This window comes from Vidua macroura, chromosome W (genome assembly GCF_024509145.1).
Source record: "Vidua macroura isolate BioBank_ID:100142 chromosome W, ASM2450914v1, whole genome shotgun sequence".
Classification (NCBI taxonomy): Eukaryota; Metazoa; Chordata; class Aves; order Passeriformes; family Viduidae; genus Vidua; species Vidua macroura.
The window spans coordinates 192597-215294 of record NC_071610.1 but is presented as its reverse complement, the minus strand read 5'-3'; the positions used below and the strand labels follow the sequence as shown (position 1 = coordinate 215294).

The 22698-nt window shown below is 43.2% G+C and overlaps 1 protein-coding gene across 3 annotated transcripts in view; it reads left to right on the top strand.

Annotated features, from left to right (window-relative positions):
* LOC128821375 (splicing regulatory glutamine/lysine-rich protein 1-like) overlaps positions 1-22259 on the top strand; it is a 69615-nt gene extending 47356 nt beyond the window's left edge. For all 3 annotated transcript variants that reach the window (XM_054002361.1, XM_054002363.1, XM_054002362.1), the window contains 3 exons: positions 19288-19374; positions 20022-20151; positions 21557-22259. In XM_054002361.1, coding sequence (XP_053858336.1) covers positions 19288-19374; positions 20022-20151; positions 21557-21709 — 370 coding nt within the window. In that variant the 3' untranslated portion in view covers positions 21710-22259. The remainder of the gene's footprint in view (positions 1-19287; positions 19375-20021; positions 20152-21556) is intronic.
* The last annotated feature ends 439 nt before the right edge of the window (positions 22260-22698 follow it).

The window sequence follows — 22698 nt, the reverse complement described above, 5'->3', positions numbered from 1 at the left end:
CTTAAGGATGGGAATAGAATGCATTTTTATATTGTAACCTAGGACAGGATGCCTTGATTAGTTGATTAAATGTCCAAATACAAGTAAAAATTTACACTTCTTAACCATGTTGATAGTAAACAGGAAAGCAGTCAAGGTTAATTAGCTGTTGTTTTTGCCTGTGAGGGAGGGTAAACTGGGTGGAAGTCTGGGTAAATTCAATCTAGCAAAAGGAGACTGTGAGATTGATTTTAAGCTCTGTAACTGGACTAACTCAAGCATATTCAAAAGCATAGCAGCTAACACTAAGTTCAGAAGCTTTCAAAATACTTCAGCAATTATGGAGTTCAATAACATCATGTGACAAATTTAGATAGAAAATTTTATGTTACCTTGAGAGAATGAAATGCTGCATGAATTGGAAGAAGTTCTACATATAATAATCACTTCCCTGGACAAAAGCAAAATTTTCATAGCCCTCAAAATTCAGGAGTTTATGGTTCATATAATGCAGAAAAAGCTGTAATGGCTTCTGAACATTCTGTTTGGGTTATATGAAATGTCCATGCCTTTCTGGAGGTTTATGGGCAAAATATTGTGGCTTCTTTAAACATATACAGCTTCCTATTTTAATGCATTTTTAACATTATTTCATGGGTTGACTACTTGCACAGAGTAGAGGTAGTTCTGTTAGCTTCAAAAACAACGATTTCTGCATGTATGTATCAGGAGTCTTGAATTAGATAATTAATTGTGCTAGACTGACCTAGGTTGAATGCCAGGTGCTCACTAAGCAACTCTATTGCTCCTTCTCCTCAACCGGATCAGGAATGGCATGGCCAGCAGGAGCAGGGAGGTCATTCTCCCCCTGTACTCGGCACTGGTGAGGCCGCACCTTGAGTACTGTGTCCAGTTCTGGGCCCCTCAGTTTAGGAAGGATGTTGAGATGCTTGAGCGTGTCCAGAGGAGGGCAACAAGGTTGGTGAGGGGCTTGGAAGACAAGCCCTATGAGGAACGGCTGAGAGAGCTGGGGTTGTTTAGCCTGGAGAAAAGGAGACTCAGAAGCGACCTTATCACTCTCTACAGCCTCCTGAAGGGTGGTTGTAGTCAGGTGGGGATTGGTCTCTTTCACCAGGCAGCAACTGACAGAACAAGAGGTCACAGTCTCAAGCTGCGCCAATGAAAATATAGGTTAGATATTAGGAAAAAGTTTTTCACGTAAAGGGTGATAAAGTACTGGAATGGTCTGCCCAGGGAGGTGGTGGAGTCACCATCTCTGGATGTGTTTAAAAAAAGACTGGATGTGGCATTCGGTGCCATGGTTTAGTTGAAGTGTCAGGAAACGGGTTGGACTTGATGATCTTGAAGGTCTCTTCCAACCTTGTGGTTCTGTGATTCTGTGATTCTGGATGGGGGAGAAAAATACCATGAGTTGAGATAAGAAAGGGGAGAGATCACTCACCAATTACCATTATGGGTGTGGTGGGCTGACCTTGGCTGGATGCCATGTGCCCACCAAGGTACTCTGTCACTCCTCTTTCTCAGCTGGATAGGGAGAGAGAATAAGATGGAAAACAGCTGATAGGTTGAGACAAGGCAGTTTACTAAAGCAAAAGTGAAAGTTGGTGTGTGCACAAGCAAAGAGAAAAAAAAAATCTCTATTTCCCATCCAGCCACTTCCTGGGAAGCAGGGTGTCCTGGTTTAGGGCAAATTTGGGAGAAAACCTCCAGAAGGAGCACCCCCCAGAAAGCAAACCCCCCCACAGCCCCTCCCCCCACCTGGTTCGGGAAGAATTTCCTTGGAGAGAAGTGGAAAAAAACCTGTTTATTTAACAGGCAAAGCACTCCCCAGCACAAAAAAAATTAACAACACCAGATGACAAAACTCTTTCATCACTCTGAAGAGATGACAAATTCAGAAAGTCTCTCCTGGGAGTGATCGCTCTGTTATCGGTCTTTCCGGCGCTGGGAATGTCTGCTGCAGGCCACAAAGTGCAAACTCTTGGTGTTTTCCCAGGTCCCAGTCCGGAGCAGGTTCGAATGGTTCCAAGAAAAGGGAAAGAAAAACAGTCCAGGGAAAATTCGGACTGCTAACTAACAAGCAAAAGCAAGAGCAAAAGAAGTAGCAAGAGCACAAGCAAAAGCAAAAGCAAAAGCAGCACTATGTACTGCACCGTCTGTGTCCAGCAGACCGTGGGGGAGTGAGCAGGCTGATAACAAAACAAAACTTCACTTTTCAGAGCCAGTCTTGAAGGCACAGAACATAATATCCAACATAAACAGAACAGACGACTGGGGATACAAGCATCATAATGTCACCCTAGGACATTCCACCCTTTATCCCCATATCATCAACATACTACCAAACATCATGCATTTTATTCATGTAAAAACTTCCATCCACTCTCCCCAAAAAATAACAATCAATGCCCATCATGCCCCTGTCACATCCACACACCAAACCACTGAATCCAGGCCCCAGACTCCAGAGCTGCAGGATTCCCCACTTTCATTTTACTCATTCAAAAATCCATCTTTCACTTACTCAAACTTTCTACACACATTTTCTTCTATCTCATGTCTGTGTGGTTTAATGTACAGACAATGGCAGTAACATCCAGCAAACAGTGATATCTACATATGAATCTCACCCCACAATCAGATCTCCCTGAGGTACACATCGTGTTCTTCCATCTCTCTGCATTACCCACCATGTGCAACCTGGTCCCTCAGCAAAGACAACCCCACGAATGGGTTTGTCTGTACTTGAGGCAGAATTGATCCACACTATCTTCCCTAACAAACCTCTGACATGTACCATTGGGACTTTGTCTACTATATTCAGGGGCTCAGATTGGGCAGGACCTGCTCTATTGGTGGAACCTCAGGTGTTAACTAACCAGGTGGCCTTTGCTAAGTACTGCTCCCAGTTTTTGAAAGATCTCCCACCCAATGCTTTCAAGGTGGTTTTTAATAGTCCATTGTACCTCTCCACTTTGCCTGCAGCTGGTGCATGGTAGGGGATATGGTACACCCACTCGATGGCATGTTCCCTAGGCCAGGTGTTGATAAGGCTGTTCTTGAAATGAGTCCCATTGTCTGACTCAATCGTCTCAGGCATGCCATGTCTCCACAGGACTTGCTTTGTCAGGCCCAAGATGGTGTTCCAGGCAGTAGCATGAGGCACAGGGTAGGTCTCCAACCATCCAGTGGTGGCTTCTACCATGGTCATCACATAGTGCTTGCCTTGGCATGTCTGGGGCAGTGTGATGTAGTCAATCTGCCAGGCCTCCCCATTCTTATATTTGGACCACTGCCCACCAGACCATAGGGGCTTCACTCGCTTGGCCTGCTTGATGGCAGCACACATCTCACAGTCATGGATAACCTGAGAAATACTGTCCATGGTTAAATCCACCCCTCGGTCTCATGCCCGCTTATAGGTGGCATCTCTGCACTGATGGCCTGAGGCATCATGGGCCCATCAAGCTAGGAAAAACTCCCCCTTGTGTTCCGAATCTAGGTCTATCTTTGACACCCCTATCTATGCAGCCTGGTCTACCTGCTTATTGTTTTGGTGCTCCTCATTAGTTCGACTCTTGGGGACATAGGCATCTACGTGGTGGATTTTCACAAGTAGCCTCCCTACCCTGGTAGCGATGTCTTTCCACTCTTCAGCAGCCCAAATTGGTTTTCCACTACACTGCCAGTTAGCCTCTTTCCACCTCTCCAGCCATCCCCACAGAGCATTGGCTACCATCCATGAATTAGTGTAGAGGTAGAGCTTTGGCCACTTCTCTCTTTCTGCAATGTCCAGGGCCAGTTGAACAGCTTTGAGTTCCGCAAGTTGGCTTGATCCACCTTCTCCTTCAGTGGCCTCTGACCTGTCATGTGGGGCTCTATACGGCTGCTTTCCACTTCCGATTCATCCCTACGATGCGACAGGAACCGTCAGTGAAAAGAGAGTAGTGTGTTTCCTCTGCTGGCAGCTGGTTGTATGGTGGAGCTTCTTCAGCCCGTGTCACTGGTTCTTGTTCTTCATCTGTGACATCAAAACTTTCACCTTCAGGCCAATTTGTAATTACTTCCAAAATCCCAGGGCGATTCAGTTTACCAATACAGGCGTGCTGCGTGATGAGAGCAATCCACTTGCTCCATGTAGCATTGGTGGCATGGTGGGTGGTGGGAACCTTGCCTTCGAACATGCACCCCAGCACTGGTAGTTGGGGTGCTAGGAGGAGTTGTGCTTCTGTACCAATCTGAGGTGGCTTGGACTCCTTCATAGGCAGCCAAGATTTCCTTCTCTGTTGGGGTGTAGTTGACTTCAGACCCTTTGTAGCTTTGACTCCAAAATCCTAATGGTCAACCCTGGGTCTCCCCAGGCACCTTCTGCCAAAGGATCCAGGACAAACCATGTCTCCCAGCTGCAGAGTAGAGCATGTTCACATCTGGTCCTGCCTTGACTGGGCCAAGGGCAACTGCATGAGTGATTTCCTGCTTAATCTGGGCGAATGCTTGTTGCTGCTCAGGGCCCCAATGGAAATAGTTCTTCTTGCAGGTGACCAGGTAAATAGGGCTCACAATCGGGCTGTACTCAGGAATATGCATTTTCCAAAAGCCTATGGCACCTAAGAAAGCTTGTATTTCCTTCTTATTGCTTGGTGGAGACATAGCTGTGATATTGTCGATGACATCCGTAGGAATCTGACACTGTCCATCTTGCCACTTTACTCCCAGGAACTGGATCTCACAAACTGGTCCCTTAACTTTACTCTTCTTGATGGCAAAACCAGCTTCCAGGAGGATTCGGATTATTTCCTCTCCTTTCTCAAACACTTCTGCTGCTGTATTGCACCACACAATGATGTCATCAATATACTGTAGATGTTCTGGAGCCTCACCCTTTTTCTAGTGCAGTCTGGATCAGTCCATGGCAGATGGTGGGACTGTGCTTCCACCCCTGGGGCAGTCAGTTCCAGGTATAATGCACTCCCCTCCACGTAAAGGCAAACTGAGGCCTGCATTCTGCTGCCAGAGGAATGGAGAAAAATGCATTGGCAATATTGATAGTGGCATACCACTTTGCTGCCTTGGACTCAAGTTAGTACTGGAGTTCTAACATGTCTGGCACAGCAGCGCTCAATGGTGGAGTCACTTCGTTCAATGCACGGTAGTCCACTATCAATTTCCATTCTCCTTCAGATTTATGCACAGGCCAAATGGGGCTGTTGAAGGGTGAGTGGGTTTTGCTGACCACCCCTTGGCTTTCCAGCTCTCGCATCATCTTATGGATGGGAACCACAGCATCTCGAGTTGTTCTATACTGTCGGCGATGCACTGTTGAATTGGCAATTGGTACCTGTTGCTCTTCTCCCTTCAGGACTCCTACTGTAGTTGGATTGTCAGACAGTCCAGGCAAGGTGTTCAATTGCTGGATGCCCTCTGTCACTACAGCTGCTATCCCAAATGCCTACCTGAGTCCTTTTGGGTCTTTGAAATACCCACTTTGGAGGTAATCTATGCCCAAAATGCATGGGGCCTCTGGGCCAGTCGCAATAGAGTGTTTCTTCCACTCATTTCCAGTCAGACTTACATCAGCTTCGACTAAGGTAAAGTCCTGTGATCCCCCTGTCACACCAGCAATAGAAACAGATTCTGCCCCCACATGTCTTAATGGGATTAATGTGCACTGCTCACCAGTATCGACTAAAGCTTTATATTCTTGTGGTTCTGATGTGCCAGGCCAATGAATCCACACAGCCCAGAAAACACGGTTTTCCCTAGCCTCTACCTGGCTAGAGGCAGGGCCCCTCTAAGCCTGGTTATCCTTCTTTCCTTGGGCATATGTCTTGGAGGTTCCTTCAAGGGGATCGGACATGTCATCATCATCATCATACCCGGCAGTTCGGCTGTGGGCAACTGGAACTGCTTTCCTTTTGGTGGAACTTCCTCTCTGAGTCTTGCCTTCCTTCAAGTCACGCACCCGTTGTGCCAGAGCAGCAGTAGATTTTCCATCCCATCTCGTCATGTTTTCTCCACAATCGCACAGGAAGAACCACAGCTCATGGGGTGTACCTTCTCTCCCCATCTGGGGAACATCTGCGTTGGATATCAGAACTTCTGATCTGTACTGCTGAGATTTGGAGAAGGTCCTCTTTAATCTCCTCCCTGAGTTTCTTATGATTCTCCTCTATCTTGTCTTCCAATGTCTGCAGATGTGTTTCCACCGCTGTGATTTTGGCATGTGTTGGGCTATGTACAGCATCTGCATATGATCGGAGCTTCTTTGCCATTTCAAGCACGGCCTCATCCCTGTCATCCCGCTTCATTATTGCTAAAGCAGAAGCGTATTCCTGTGGCCCAAGTCATACAAGTTTTCGCCACATCACAGATGTACATGGTACCATGTCTGGATTCCTAGTTGTTATGTCATCTGAGAAGATAATCTCTGCCACTGCCATTTCTCTCTGGCATTGAATGCCTTGTTCTGTAGTCTTCCACTGAGTTTGCTGCATATAGAGATTATCTGCACACAGGTATCTTTGTGCTACACTTTCCAGGACCCGTGCCCAGAGGCTGTGAGGGTTTTCCCCCCCTCATCATTCCTTGGTCGATGACGGGATCATGTGACAGGGATCCCAAATGCCTCGCTTCAGTGCCATCCAGAATTGTAGCCTCGCCTGCAGCATCCCAAAGACAGACAAACCAACTAATTATAGATTCATCAGATCATCGAGTGTAATCCTTCCTTCGGCCACGAAGGTCCTTCAGGGAAAATGACTCAATATTAGCTTCTGATCTTTTGCCTGTTGCTTTGACTCCTGATTTTATGCCAGGAGGTGTTGAGGGTCCTTCTCCTGCGTCATAATCATCATCGTCATCCCCTGATCGATCAGTCTTGTCTGTGTACTTTCCACTTCTCGTGCTAGAAGCAACAGCCATTGGTTGAGGCTTACTGTCTGGTTTTGAGCCTGGGGTGTTGGCTGCAGCCTGAGTGACTGGGATAGCTGTTGATTTATCTCCCTGCCCCTCTTCCTCTGTCTGCTGCCCTACAGTATCTAGCAGTGTGTGATAAGCATATGCCAGGGCCCAGATCACTGCAATGATCTTTTTCTCCTTAGGGTCATCATGGCACTTCTCTTTCAGGTATTTCCCCACCTCAGCTGGGTTCTGAATTTGTTCATGTGGAAAGTCCCAGACTATAGGGTCAGAAAATTCCTTTAAGATTTGACCCATACCCTCCCATTTCCCACACCACTCAGGATTTTCCTCACCTGGATCTACTCCTGGGTCAGGGGTCTCATCAGCCCCTCTAGAAATCTCAGCCCTCATTCTAGAGAAACTGCAGACTGTATAGAGGAAGCTTACCACATTAAATACCAGAAAGATGGTCTCTTTAACATTCAGGGGGAACTGAACATTCTCCAATAGGGATGTAACAGATTCAGAGGAGAAGAAGGAAAGCAAAGGCTGAAAAGCCTCATCCCCTTCTTCTCCTCTAACAAATAGGGTGCATAACCATACCCATGAACCATACATTCCTGGAACAGACTCCAGTACCTTTATAAACTTCCTACAAGCCATTACAACCAAGCCCTTCCTGATGGATATTCTGGTCAGTGCCCCTCTACTGCAAAAACTACATATTAGGGACAATACCGGAGCCATTCCTGGATAAGAAAATAAACCTAGGGACCATAGAGGTATTAAGACCTCAAAAAACCATAGGGACCAGAAAAACATGCAAGCCTCCATCCCAAGAGACATTATGAATTCAAACAACATGGCTACGAACTGCTCTATACCAACACAGAGTAATTGCAACCAAAATACGATTAGAACAGGGTTTTTTCCACTCTCTCGAGCCACACGTTGAGTGCCAAAATACTTGCACTCATTTAGGGCAGATTTGGGAGAAAACCTCCAGAAGGAGCCCCCCAGAAAGCAAACCCCGCCACGGCCTCTCCCACCACCTGGTTCGGGAAGAATTTCCTTGGAGAGAAGTGGAAAAAAACCTGTTTATTTAACAGGCAAAGCACTCCCCAGCACAAAAAATGAACAACACCAGATGACAAAACTCTTTCACTGCTCTGAAGAGATGACAAATTCAGAAAGTCTCTCCTGGGAGTGGTCGCTCTGTTATCGGTCTTTCCGGCGCTGGGAATGTCTGCTGCAGGCCACAAAGTGCAAACTCTTGGTGTTTTCCCAGGTCCCAGTCCGGAGCAGGTTCGAATGGTTCCAAGAAAAGGGAAAGAAAAACAGTCCAGGGAAAATTTGGACTGCCTAGCTAAACTAACAAGCAAAAAGCAAAAGCAAGAGCAAAATCAGGAGCAAGAGCAAAGACAAAAACAAGAGCAAAAGCAAAAGCAGCACTATATACTGCCGTCTGTGTCCAGCAGACCGTGGGGGAGTGAGCAGGCTGATAACAAAACAAAACTTCACTTTTCAGAGCCAGTCTTGAAGGCACAGAACATAATATCCAACATAAACAGAACAGACGACTGGGGATACAAGCATCATAATGTCACCCTAGGACACACACCAACAGCATAAGGGAGACCCCTCAGCAAGTCTTCCCCTTTATTTATGTTACCCACTGTCAGTGCCCGTGAAAGACTCGCACTAACAGTTTATGGAATAACACTATTAATATAAAATTGTGACAGGTTAAGGTTCAAGGACTGTCAGTGATAGTATCTGACTGCAAAAACATATTCAAAGCAATACACATACAAGCTCTTATCCCCATTAAAAGTATTCAACATGCAGAGTACGGTTCTTACCCAATAAGCATCCCTATGGGGAAAAAGACAGGTTCAGCCTGTTGACTGATCCCAACAGTTATAATGGAGTCTTCCCTAACTTTTCTCCCATTCTCCATTTACTTTTATATTATTTCTTTATGTTTCGGTGGAGCTTGAGTGACTCTAGTCATACATACCTTTGTTACTGATTGGTGTAAAATTCTGTCCTTTGCTTTTAAAGATACAGTAAAAAAAATATAGAGCACATACCCAGTGAGCTGTGGTCGCACCTTGGAGGTGGGTAGCTGTGGGATGGTGGTATGCATTAATATTATAATTAAGCTATAATGAAGCAAGTTCACCTGAGGAGGGCAATTTCAACACAGTTGATGGCTCAGCAGCAGGACATCTTTTCCTAGCTCCCCTGGTTGACAGGTGCTACTTGGTTTATCAGCTAAAAAGTACCATTGAGTTCCCCTCCCTGTAAGGATTTCAACAGAGCCTGGCTGCAGTGTCTCCACTCGGTTCCACCCTCCCGTTCCATCCCCTTTAGCAGGTGCTATGGTTGCAGATTGTGGGTGTGGGGAATTATCATAGACTAGGTCTTGATCATGCCAACCACATTCTATCCAGGGAGTGGCAACTGTATTTTAGCCTATAATTTCCATACTGTTTATAACTTCTGTCAGGATGTGAATATAACTTCTCCGTTTCCTCTAATTTTATCCCCAGCCATCTTTCCACAAAGGCAAACATTGTAAATAAGGAATGTTCCCCCTTCTTCCCCATTTTCTTAGCTTTTCTATCTGAGCTGACATCATATGATATGGAATATCCCTTTGGTCAATTCAGGTCAGCTGTCCTAGTTGTGTCCCCTCTGTCATGGTTTAGGAATGGTATTTCCCAATTTAGTGTTTCCACTGAAACATTCCAAATCACATGCCGCTTCCTCACTCCCCCTCCTCCTCCCTCCTGCAGCAAGCTGAGAGGAGAACTGAGGGCACAAAAGTCAAAGATCATGCATGGAGATAAGAACAGTTTACTGGAAACATCAATGAGATAAGAAAACTAACAGTAACAGCAACAGTACAATGTACAAGAAAGAGGCAAACCATTCACTGAATCACTTCCCATTACTCACCATGGAACCCAGTAATAGGGGAACCTCCACCATGATACCCCCAAAAGAGACCTCCTTCTCCCACCCCTGGCAATGAGGTGGTATAAACTAACCTCCCCTCCTGGCTACTGCAGAAATTAACCCTATCCTGGCTGGAACCAGGACATTATCCACCCCTTAATCTATACCATATACTCATACCCAAATCCTACACCTTCTAACTATATACATACATATATATAATATATAATACATAATATATAATACATAATACATAATATATAATATACAATATATAATATATAATATATAATAGACATTATATATAATATATTATATATTATATATACACAAGCACGAATATAATTTCCATAGTCAATGGCTGTCCCTCCAAGATGTCTGTTGAGTTAATTTAGTCCGTGACTGTGGGTTCTATCCATCCTAGATGTCTTCTAGGGCAGGAGGGCTAGTGTGCTGTTGGCTGATTGCAAGTTGCATCAGGAACTCATGACTGGTGTATCTGGAGCAGTCCATCCTCATTGTCCATGGTAGTTATGGCATACAGTAGAAGTGTCATTCAGCAACCATTATTATACAATTCAACATTACTGACTTTTGTCATCCAAAAATCAAATCCCCTTGAGGTACACATCCTGTTTCTCCATCCTTCTGCATTACCCACAAGGTACACCCAGATCCTTGAGCAAAAACAATCCCATGGATGGGTTTGCCTTTGCTTGAGGCAGGACTAATCCAAACTGTCTTCTCTAACATATTCCTCATATGCACCACAGGAACTTTAACCCCTTCTACAGTATGTGGAGGTTTTGATTGGGCTGGGCCAGCTTGATTGGTAGAGCCTTGGGTGTTAACTAACCAGGTGGCCTTCACTAGATGTAGATCCCAATGTTTGAAGGTTCCACCACCCATTGCTTTCAATGTGTTTTTTAACAGTCCATTGTACCGTTCAATTTTCCCAGAAGCTGGTGCATGATAGGGAATATGATACAACCACTCAATACCATACTCTCTGGCCAAGGTGTCTATGAGGCTATTTTTGAAATGAGTCCCATCATCTGACTCACTTATATCTGAGGTGCCATGTCACCACAGGACTTGCTTTTCAAGGTCCAAGATGGTGTTCCAGGCAGTGGCGTAAGGCACAGAGTACATCTCCAGACATCCAATGACTGTTTCCACCATTGTAAGCACGTAGTGCTTGCCTTGATGGGTCTGTAGGATTGTGATGTAATCAATCTGCCAGGCCTCCCCATATTTATATTTTGACCATTGTCCAGCAGGGGCTTTACCTGCTTGGCCTGCTTGATCACAGGTCATGTTTCACAGTTATGGATAACCTGGGAGATAGTGTCCATGGTTAAGTTCACCCCTCGGTCACAAGCTCATCTGTATGTTGCATCTCTTCCCTGATGACCTGAGGTGTCATGGACCCACCAAGCCAGAAATAATTCACCCTTATGCTGCCAGTCCAGATCCACTTGAGATACTTTAATCTTAGCAGCCCGATCTACCTGTCCATTGTTGCAATGTTCTTCTGTAGCCTTACTCTTGGGTACGTGTGCATCTATATCATGTACATTTACTGCTCTATCCAGGCAGCAGTGTCTTACCACAATTCTGCAGCCCAGATGGGTTTACCTCTCCGCTGACAATTGGTCTTTTTCCATTGATCCAGCCACCCCCACAGAACATTCCCTACCATCCACAAGTCAGTGCAGAGGTAGAATGCTGGCCATTTCTCTTATTCAGTGATAGCTAAAGCCAGCTGGACATTTTTCACATTTGCAACCTAACTTGATCCACCTTGTCCCTCAATAGCTTCCACGACTCAATGCATAGGACTCCATATGGCAGCTTTCCATTTTCAGTGTATCCCTGCAATATGGCAGGAACCATCATTAAAGAGAGTGTATTGATTTTCATTTTCTGGCAGCTGATTATATGGTGGGGCCTCCTCTGCACATTTTACCTTCTCCTCCTTTTCTGATGATAGTCTGAAATGTTCACCTTTGGGCCAGTTCATGATGACTTCCAAGATCCCTGGGTGATTAGGGTTTCCTATTCGAGCTCACTGTGTGATCAAAGCAATCCACTTACTCCAGGTAGCATCAGTGGCATGATGTGTTGCAGTGACTTTCCCTTTGAGCATCCAGCCTAGCACTGGCAGTCAGGGTGCCAGGAGGAGCTGTGCTTCAGTGTCAATCACTTCTAAAGCAGCTCCAACCCCTTTATAAGCTGCCAGTATCACTTTTTCAGTTGAGGTGTAACAGGCCTTGGATCCTTTGTATCCTTGACTCCAGAACCCTAGGAGTCATCCTCGAGTCTTCTCAGGTACTTTTTGCTAGAGGCTCCAGGAAAGACCAATCTCCCCAGATGCAGTGTAGAGCACATTTTTCACAACTTGTCCTGTCCTGACTGGCCCAAGGGCTACTGCATAAACAATCTTCTGTTTAATTTGTTCAAAAGCTTCTTGTTGTTCAGCACCCAACTTATCAGAAGGTAGAGAGGACTTACAGTCTGACCGTATTCTGGAATATGCATCCTCCAAAAACCCACAGTGCCTAGGAAAGCTTGAGTTTCCTTCTTGCTGGTTGGTGGGAACATAGCTGCTATTTTGTTGACCACATCCATTGGAGTCTGATGATGTCCATCTTGCCATTTTATTCCTTAAAACTGAATTTCCTGAGCAGGTCCCTCTAACTCTCTCGAGTCTTTCAAATCTGTCTGCTGTCTTGGACAGTCTTTCCACAGCCGAGGTACCACAACCAAGTGAACAGACCAAGCAACATTGTGACCAGTGGCTCCGTACCTAATATAACAAATGCTTGTGGATGCCCTGCTTGACTCCCTACACAAAATCACAGACTCGTTAGGGTTGGAAGGGATCTCTGGAGATCATCTACTCCAACCCTTCTGCCAAAGCAGGTTGTATTGGATCTGACTGAGTTCATTTTTCCTTAGCAGCCCTCACAGTGATGTGCTTAGCATTGGTAGCTAGAAGTGTATTGATAACACACCAGTGTTTTGGCTACTGCTGAGCAGTGCTGTCCCTCTAACATTCCTTCCCCCCATCAACGGGCTGGGAGTGGGCAAGATCCTGGGAGGGGACACAACCAGGCCAGCTGACCCAAATTAACCAAAGGGATATTACATACCATATTACATCAGTTCAGATATAAAAGCTAAGGGAGAGAGGAGGAACAGGAGGCATTCGTTATTCTACGTTTGCCTTCCAGAGCAACCACTACTCGTGCTGAAGCCCTGCTTCCCGGGAAGTGTCTGAACATCACTCGCTGATGAGAAGTAGAGATTAACTTTCCCCTTTCCTTATGCATGCACAAACTTTTGCTTGTTTTTTTCCTTTGCTTTAGTAAACTGCCTTATCTTAACCTACTAGTTGTTTTCCATCTTATTCTCTGCCCTGTCACACTGGGGAGTGATAGAACAGCTTACTGGACACCTGGCACCCAGCCAAGGTCAAACCACTACAGTCCTTTTGGCGCCCAAATGTGGGATAAGATAAAGGCAGTTATACATATATATATTGCATGCTATAGTAAATGGTAAATAGTAGTTATCAAGTAGTAAGCTCCTATGCGGGACACAGTGTTTGTCAGCTGCGCTGCTTATCACTCTGTTTTGCTGAGTTTGGGAACATGTTAAGACAATGATGAGTGAATACAGCTCCTTCTCCCTGCCCAGGGTGGATGTGAATGATTTTGTACTGCAGACTTCCATGGTCTTTGCTCATACTTATGTAAGCTGTTTAATACTGTTAATAATATTAGCTAATACTGTTGGTACGCTATGGAATTCATGCAATCTGTCATCATCCTGGTGTAAGAGAAAACAACCTTTATGTTAAGAGCTATTGAAAATCTGCCCTGTGGAAGAATTTGGTCAGGTTCCTAGGGTAGTTATCACCTCCCATTGTCTGGGACTTTACACCCAAACAGGTAAACAACCCTAATAAACTGACCTGTCAACTGATAGAAGGGTGCCTTATTTACCCCCATGAAAACCAGCAGCTTCTTGCCCTGTACTAGAGCCTGGCCTGTGCCTACCGAGCCATTGTTCAATACTCTCACAAGACTATAGTTGAGGCAGGAATCCAAACTGCATTTGAGGACACTATGGCTGAGACAGGGACTCAAACTACAGCAACTACAGTAATTGCCCCTGTAGTGAAAACAAAAAAATGGACAAGGCAAGTTGCAAGCCCATACTGCCAATTAGTAAGGGAGGAAGAAGAGGAGGAAGTAACAGTAGGAAAGGAGGGATTAGATCAAGAAGCAGTACCTTCAACAAAGAAATTGAAAGGAGTGAGGCAAATCAAATGGGAAACTGAAGTTACTTGGTCCCTGACCTCATGAGAACTTTGAGACTTGCAAAAAGATTACAGCCACCAGCAAGGTGATCAGATTTCTGCCTGGCTGCTTTGGTGCTGGGATAATGGGGCCAACAGTCAGTAGTTAAAAGGTCATGAAGCCAAACAGCTGGGATCCGTTCCTAAGGATCAGGAAATTGAAAGAGGAATTGGAAAGGAAGGAGCAATTTGCAGACTCTGGAAATGGCTTCTCTCAAGCGTGAGGGCAAGACATCCATTTAAGGGAGATCTTGTGAGCTCGCCAGCGAAGTGGACCACTACAGACAAAGGTATCCAGTACTTAAGAGAAGTAGCAGTGCTGGAAATCGTCTATAGTGATCTAAAAAGTGACAGAGTCCCTAAAGATCCAGAGGATGTCCTTTGCACAATGGCCATGTGGAGGAAGGTAGTTCAAAGCGCCCCTGCATTATATTCCAGCAGCTTGGTATCATTGGTATCATTATCCACAAATGGATACACCAACTGTAGAGATGGCATCCTTCTGGATCTGAAATGTAGAAGAAACACTGGGTACTTCCTCATCCCTACAAGCCAGCACCCCAGCTTTTAGGGGCAGCCCAAGAGATCGGTCCTCTCCTGCTCTGGTCAGAGGAAAGTCCCAAGCTCAGGTGATGTGGCGAACTCTGGTTCTTTCTGTGTGACCAGAGGGAGGGCATGAGGAAGTGGGATGGTTAACCCACCTTTAAGCTGGAAGGCCATGTCTGTGAACTGAGAGGGAAGAGAGCTGTTAAGAAAGGGTCATCCAAAATGACTCCATGTCGTTGCTGCAGAGAGACAAGACGGCAATCAGTGATCTCCCAGACATAAAAGAACTGAAATCACTTCCGTTAACCCTGGTGAGGACACTTCTGATCTGGCATCCCAAAGGTCAGACAGTGAATACTCTGACCAGGAACAGAGGGTCCCTGCCTTCAGCCAGGAGGAGGAAAGGGATGACCGGGTATACTGGACTGTGTGTATTCAATGGCCTGGCACATCAGATCCACAGAAGTATAAAGCTTTAGTAGATACCAGTGCACAGTGCACACTGATGCCATCAAGGCACGGAAGTGCGGAATCCATCTGCATCTCTGGAGTGACAGGGGGAGGCCAGGAGTTGTCTGTATTAGAGGTTGAGGTGAGTTTAACAGGGGACAAATGGGAAAAGCATGCCATTGTGACTGGCCCTGAGGCGCCTTGTATCTTTGGCGTCGACTACCTCAGGAGAGGGTACTTCAAGGATCCAAAAGGTATCGATGGGCTTTTGGTGTAGCTGTGAATAGAGAAAAATCAAACAGTTATCCACCCTGCCTGGCCTCTCCAAAGATCCCTTCATCATGAGATTGCTGCAGGTTGAAGACCAGCAAATACCAATTGCTACCAGGACAGCACATCGGCGACAATATTGCACCAACTGAGACTCTTAAACTCCCATCCATGAACTAATTTGTTGACTGGAGAGCCAAGGAGTGATCAGCAGGACCCACTCACCCGTTAACAGCCCCATATGGCCAGTGTGAAAATCTAATGGGGAATGGAGGCTGATAGTAGAGTATCGTGGCCTGAATGAAGTCACACCACCTCTGAGTGCTGCCGTTCCAGACATGTTGGAACTTCAATATTAGCTGGAATCAAAAGCAGCCAAATGGTACCACAACTGATATCACTAATGCATTTTTCTCAATCCCTTTGGCGGCAGAGTGCAGGCCACAGTTTGCTTTCACTTGGAGGGGAATCCAATATACCTGGAACCAACTGCCCCAGGGGTGGAAACACAGCCCCACAATCTGCTGTGAATTGATCTAGACTGCGCTGGAACACAGTGTCACCTAGAGCAGGTTACACAGAAATGTGTCCAGGTGAGTTTTGAATGTCTCCTGAGAGGGAGAATCCACAACCTCCCTGGGCAACCTGTTCCAGTGCTCTGCCACCCACAATATAAATAAGTTTTTCCTCATGTTGAGATGGAACTACTTGTGTTTTAGTTTATGGCCATTGCTCCTGGTTCTGTCACTGGGCACCACTGAAAAGAGTCTGGCACCATTCGCTTGGCACCCACCTTTGAGATATTTATATGTAGTGATGATATCCTCTCTGAGTCTTCTCTTCTCTAGACTAAAGAGGCCCATCTCCCATGGTGTTTCCTCATAAGAGAGATGCTCCAGACCCCCCCATCATCTTAGTGTCCCTCCACTGAACCCTCTCCAGTAACTCCTTGTCTTTCTTGTACTGAGGAGCCCAGAACTGGACACAACTCCAGATGTGGCCTCAGTAGGGCCAAATAGAGGGGGAGGATCACCTCCCTTGACCTGCTGACCACACTCTTCCCAATGCACCCCAGCATACTATTGGCCCTCCTGGCCACAAGGGCACACTGCTGGCTCATGGTCAACTTGTCATCCACCAAGACTTCCAGGTCCTTCTCCACAGAGCTGCTCTCTAGTAGGTCAGCCCCAGCCTATACTGGTCCTTGGGTTTATTCCTCCCCAGGTGCAGGACCCTACACTTACCCTTGTTGAACCTCATTAGGTTTCTGTCTGCCCAACTCTCCAGCCTATCAAGGTCCTGATGAATGGCAACACAGCCTTCAGGTGTATCAGCCACTCCCCCCAGTTTAATATTATCAGCAAACTTACTGAGGGTACATTCTATCCCTTTGTCCAGGTTGTTGATAAGCAAGTTTATTGTGTTTTTTACACGCCCCACTCTCATACAATTTTGTTACCGGCTCAACCCCAGGTTTCCCATAGCAGTCTCAGACATCTGATTCCTTAAAACAATTTATTCATGGCGCAGTAACACAGAAACAGCTCAAGCTGGTGCCTTCAAGGAGGAACCCTGAACAACCGAATCCTGGGCTTTTATATCCTTCCAGTCTATCTGCACAATAGTCTGGGGTCTTCCTGCTGAGTCTTCAGCTCCTGCTGTGTCTCTGAGTGTCTGATCACCTGGCTGGTGCTACAGGTCCCTGTGCCCTTTGTTGTGCAAAAGGTCAGTGCCAGTTCACAGCCTCTTCCTGGGGCTCCCGCTACTTCCCACCACCCAGAGTTTAATCTGCAGCTCACACTGCAGCTGCACACTGAGCTACCTGCGCAGAATGTATTACTCAACACTCACAAGAGTGGAGTAAAGGGGGACTTATTCCACACTACCACCATTCTTCCAAGTACTACTAGTTGGAGACAGGTGTTGTGAAATGTCTCTGCCTCAAAGCTTCTGTCTGTCTCAGAATTCAAAAAATTCTAGCACCACTAGGCCTGATGTTGGTCTAAGGCAAATCTTGGAGTGATTTCTAGTGAACTTTATTTAAATCAACAAGAAGTTGGCTCCTGTCATTACCCTGTGGAATTTTTCCTTTGAGACAAGAGTGTTAATTCTGTGTATGATTTAGAGTCACAAAATCAGTATCAAATTTTTCAAACTATTTTTCCTTAAATTTTGCTGTATTAGTGTTCCTTAAGACTGTGAATAAAAACAGGCACACAAAAAACTTTTTATAGACAAATGTAACATAGAGGTAGGAATGGTGTCAGACACAGCTGTAGTTCTTCAACTTGAAATATGAAAAGCAGAAACTGAAAATTAGATTTAATGCATAAACAGTTTCTAGTTGGAACATAATTACTAGGGCGCTTACTTGGTTGCTCACAGATATGTATGCAGGAAAACAAAATAAAGGGGATGTACTCAATGTAGACCAAGTGGGAACAATGTTACAACAATATATTAATTTCCAATGTCCCCATTTGAAAAAAGGTGATGATAAGTGTAAGGATGTTCAAAATGAGGTACATGTTAACCAATGAACAGCTGATCAATGATTGTGGAGGTTCTTTCCATGATTTTGAGGCCACTTTATATCTTTGTTTGCCAAAAATTTAATCAAACTTAAGAACTTGCTGAAAAAAAAATAGTTATGAACTTTTGTCCTGTGCAGCATCAGGAGATCAAGCTAGATGATACTGTCAGAGTATGAATCCAAATAGTGATACTAGGTATATCTTAATTTATACTTTTGTAATTTATCTAATAACTGTTGTTTTCTTGGCCTTCCTAAATATTAAAGAAAATCAGTGGGAATTGCAAAAGCTGGTATGCATAAGTGTAGCTTTTGTGTTGTGTCTTAAAATGCCCTGACAATTAGTTTTTAACTTCCCTTTGTCTTTGTTGGTTCTTCCTGTCTGCTTTTCCTGCCCTATGAAGAGATGATAGGAAAGAGTCATCTTTGACAGATAGGTAGTATGTTTATGTTGAATGAAGCTTTTACTTGCTCAATTTTTAGTTTATTTTAATATGTGTCTCGGTATGTTTGCAACCAGTTATTTAATGTTCTGTTCTATTTGAGATCAAACTCCATAACAGCAACTTCATCAAATTTCATACATCTGTATAAAACAGCTGTTTTGTGAAATACTAAGAGCTCTTCAGTGTGTTATAGAATAATGCATAGGTTTGCTGAGCATGGACTGCTAGGAAAACAATAGATATTAACATTTTCATTTTGATTTTGACAACAGCTTGAGATTAATTTTGCACTGCTTGCTACTAAACCGATATGAATGCTAGCTTATGTATTCAGGAATTAAATTTCAGTCATGCTGAACTGGAATTCCAGTGATCTTAAGCTTGCAATGTTAATTTTTGAAGTTTGTATTGCTCAAGTTTATGACTTTTGTCTTAATGTGTCTTTTCTTTCAATTGTATTATTTTCCTGACTGAAGAAACTTAGTACAGGATTAGTGAATTCAGTGTGTTTCCATTGTTATCACATACAAGTACAAGCATGTGAGGATAAGCATAAAACTAAAATCTGAAAGGAAGGGCACAACTTTTTTTTCCTACTTCTCACTTCCATTCTGTCCTTTCCCATCAAACTGAAACATATGGATTTTTTGTTTTGTTTTGTTTATATGGTTCATCTATTATTGGTCATAGATAATGTTATCTTCAGGAATATTTATTTAGTTCTGTCAGATCATTTTAAGAGCTTTCTGGTTTTATCCAGTTGCTGAGTTTATTTTTCTTCTTTGGTGATCTTGAATTTCTTGGTCCTCCAGAGAAAGATGTAAAAGGAAGAGTAGAAGTCTCTCCAAGTCTCCTAAAACGGCCAAAAAAAAGTCTTCACAAACTCCTTCTCCGAGAAGGTCAGTTTGCTGTAAATATAAAAGTTAATGAGCGGTAAAGGAGGAAAAAGTTGTAGTATTTTTTTTTAACTGAAATGTTATATTGAGATCACTGTTATGAAATAAGCTAACTCAATTTGTGTTTCTTCTGGTTTTTGGTTTTTTACTTTGGAAAAAGCTCTTTAGTAATTTTCATTTCTAAGGAAAAGGTCTATTTTTCAATAAGCAGAACACTCGAAAGTGGATGGAGATACATATATTTAAAACAATTTGGGAAGTATTTTCATTGATTTACTGCCTTTTCATTAGTTATCTCACATAATTTCAATTGGTCAGTATGATTCAGTTCTAAGTTAAAGCAGACCAAAAAGCCCTTTATGGATTTGATCTTTGGTATGCTTTCAACTGGAGAGTTTTTAACCTGTTAGCTCTTTGCAAATAGCATGTATACTGAACACATGCATTCTTAAGCTCTCTTCCCTTGTCTTTGTGAAGGGATTTTTGTTATGTATGAAAGTGACTGAACCTTTCTGAAAGACAGCAAACCAGGATATCAACATTCATAGTTATTGTACAATTTACTGTACAGTACAGTCAGAGTATGCATTGGTAGTAGATTTGTTGCTGTGGGATCAAATTCTGATTTGAGTAAAAATTTTCTTAAACAGAAACAAGAAAGAGAAAAAAAGAGAAAGAGATAAAAATAATGAAAGAAGAGAAAGGGAATACTTCAAGAAAAAAATTAGTAAAGTAAAAGAGGGAAAGGAGAAATCTGACAAAAGCACCTCTACTTTGAAGGTAAGCTGTGTGACCAGGTGATAAACGGTGGAGTGCTACAAGTGGAACAATTATTGGAATTTCCTCCCTTCTTCATCTTTCTTTCCCTCACCCTTCTTTTCCCCACCTTTCTTTTCCCCTGTTTTCTTTATCAAAATATTGCCACTTGATGGAGCTTGTGTAAATAGGTTACTGAAACACTTTGTTTTGGTTTCTCTCTCTTTTCTGTTCTGTGCCATATGTTAGGAGTTGACTGGCTGCCTATCTGTATGGGGAGGCATAAAGGAGATTGTGTAACTAAGCAGCAGGGTTCAGGGTTAGTTTGCCTGTTGTGGTTTAACCCTGACCAACAACTAAGCACCACACAGCTGCTCTCTCACCCACTCCTCCCTGATGGGATGAGGGAGAAAATCAGAAGACTAAAAGGGAGACAACTCGTGGGTTGAGATGAAGGCAGTTTAATAGGGAAAGCAAATGCTGCACACACAAGCAAAGCAAAACAAGGAATTAATTCACCCCTTCCCATGGGCAGGCAGATATTCAGCCATCTCCAGGAGAGCAGGGCTCCATCATGTGTAGCAGTTACTTGGGAAGATAAACACCATTGCTCAGAATGCCCCCCCCCGCTCCTCCTTCCCCCATTTTTTAATTCCTATGAAGAAAATTAGCTCTATCCCAGCCAAAACCAGCACATGCTTTTGATCTGAAAAGATTTTTAATAAACTTTCATTCTGCAGTTCAGCCTCTCCCTGGTTGCTTTGGTCCTGGACTGCATATTTGACTCTGCAGGAATAAAGCTGAAGATTTGAGGAAAGAGTAGTATGGGATTTTTCCCTTGCAAAATAGAAAGTGGTGTGATTAAGAAAAGAAACATCTTCAAATATTTAATCTTATAATTTAAACCCCAGCATGCTTCTAAAGAGTAGTTTGTGGTACTCAGAATTATTCAACTGTTATAAAACAGCTGATTTAGGTGACTCTGTCCACATGCTTAAGTAATTGTCTTACCCAAGAACTCTCTTAAAATGTATCAGTTACCTGACAAAAAATAGAAAAGAAAAATTACAATTCTGTTTTACTTTTAAAATATGTTGAAATCCTGATTTCTGGAGCTTTTTCTCATAGGTGCCACAATACTGTTTGTTCTGTATTACCCGAATATTGATCATAAAGACAGATCACTTTATGGCAATGATTTCTTGGGTGACAGGTTATTATGAGTACCTAACTTCAGCCAATTAAAAAAAAAAAAGACTTAAAAAAAATTTTAATTTAAAAATTTTTAAAACCCCCAATACCTCTATTCTGAAAATTGCTGAAACAAGGCGTGTAAAAATTGAGGCAATCAAAATATCAGTAATTGGTTGGATGTCATATCTTGTAATGCTAAGAGAATTTTTTTTTTTAATAATTTTATCTTTGGTAGGACAAAGATCACACTGAAGAGGATCAGAATTCAGAAACTGACAAGGAAGTAGGCAATAGAGATACAGAAAGGATTGGTGAAGTCAAACTACAACAGAATGGGACCTGTCAACCAAATGACGAAAACCATTCAATTAAAATGGAAGAGGTTTAAAGCAAAAAATGGACCTCTGACTGAACTAAGGGATGAAATCTGAAACTTATTTTTTCCCAGAACAAGGAAGAAAATATCAAGGTAATCAACATGAACATGGTGATTGTACTAGTAGCTCTTCCAATTCTAGTAACAGCTTTGTCAATTTCTTGCTGTAAAGCAAGAGAGTACAGACCAGTAGTTATACCCTGAAAAGGCAGATGACATCAAAACTATTCATGTCTGAAAATCCATGGATCTTCATAATGGCTGTACTTACTTGTAAAATTATTTAAGTTTTGCCATTTTCTGTTATGAATAAGTAGAAACTGAAAGATGTAAACCTGTACAATCAAAACATGCTGAATATAAGCATCGAAGATTGTTTAAAGTTCTGCTTGTTCATGAATTTTGTATTGGTTTACTTTTCAGGTTAAAAATCCACAAAACCTTCAATGTGTACTGTTTGATGTGCTTCAAAATGGTGCATAAATGTACACATTTTCTTCTGTTATAAATGAAAATTATTTGTAAACATAAACACACTTTTATGGTTCTTTTGTTAAATGCCCACTGACTAGTTTGTTTTTCATTTTCTTACTTCTTGAGATTCTTGGATTTTATTTAAAACAATTTCTTACTGTTATGCTTAAAATAATTATTTCTTTTAAAGTACTTGAACAATGCATGATACTTTTCTGTTCCAAAAAGGAACATGGCTATGTTATAGATAATAGGTTAGCTTACTGGGTTATTTTGGGGTTGTTTTGGGTTTTTTGTTTATTTTTGTCCTTCCAGAAGTAAGCACATTTATATGATATTATGATAACTTACAGCTTTGTTTTGAGTTGTACTGCAGTGTGTCTGTTAAGCTGCAAATAGTACAGGTGCCATTATGAAATTTTTTTTCTTACTTGTTTAAAAAGCTATGGGAGCACGAGCAGAAGCTTTAGTGCCTTCTTAAAATAATGTGATATTTTCCAGAAATGTTTGTGCGATTACTTATTTTC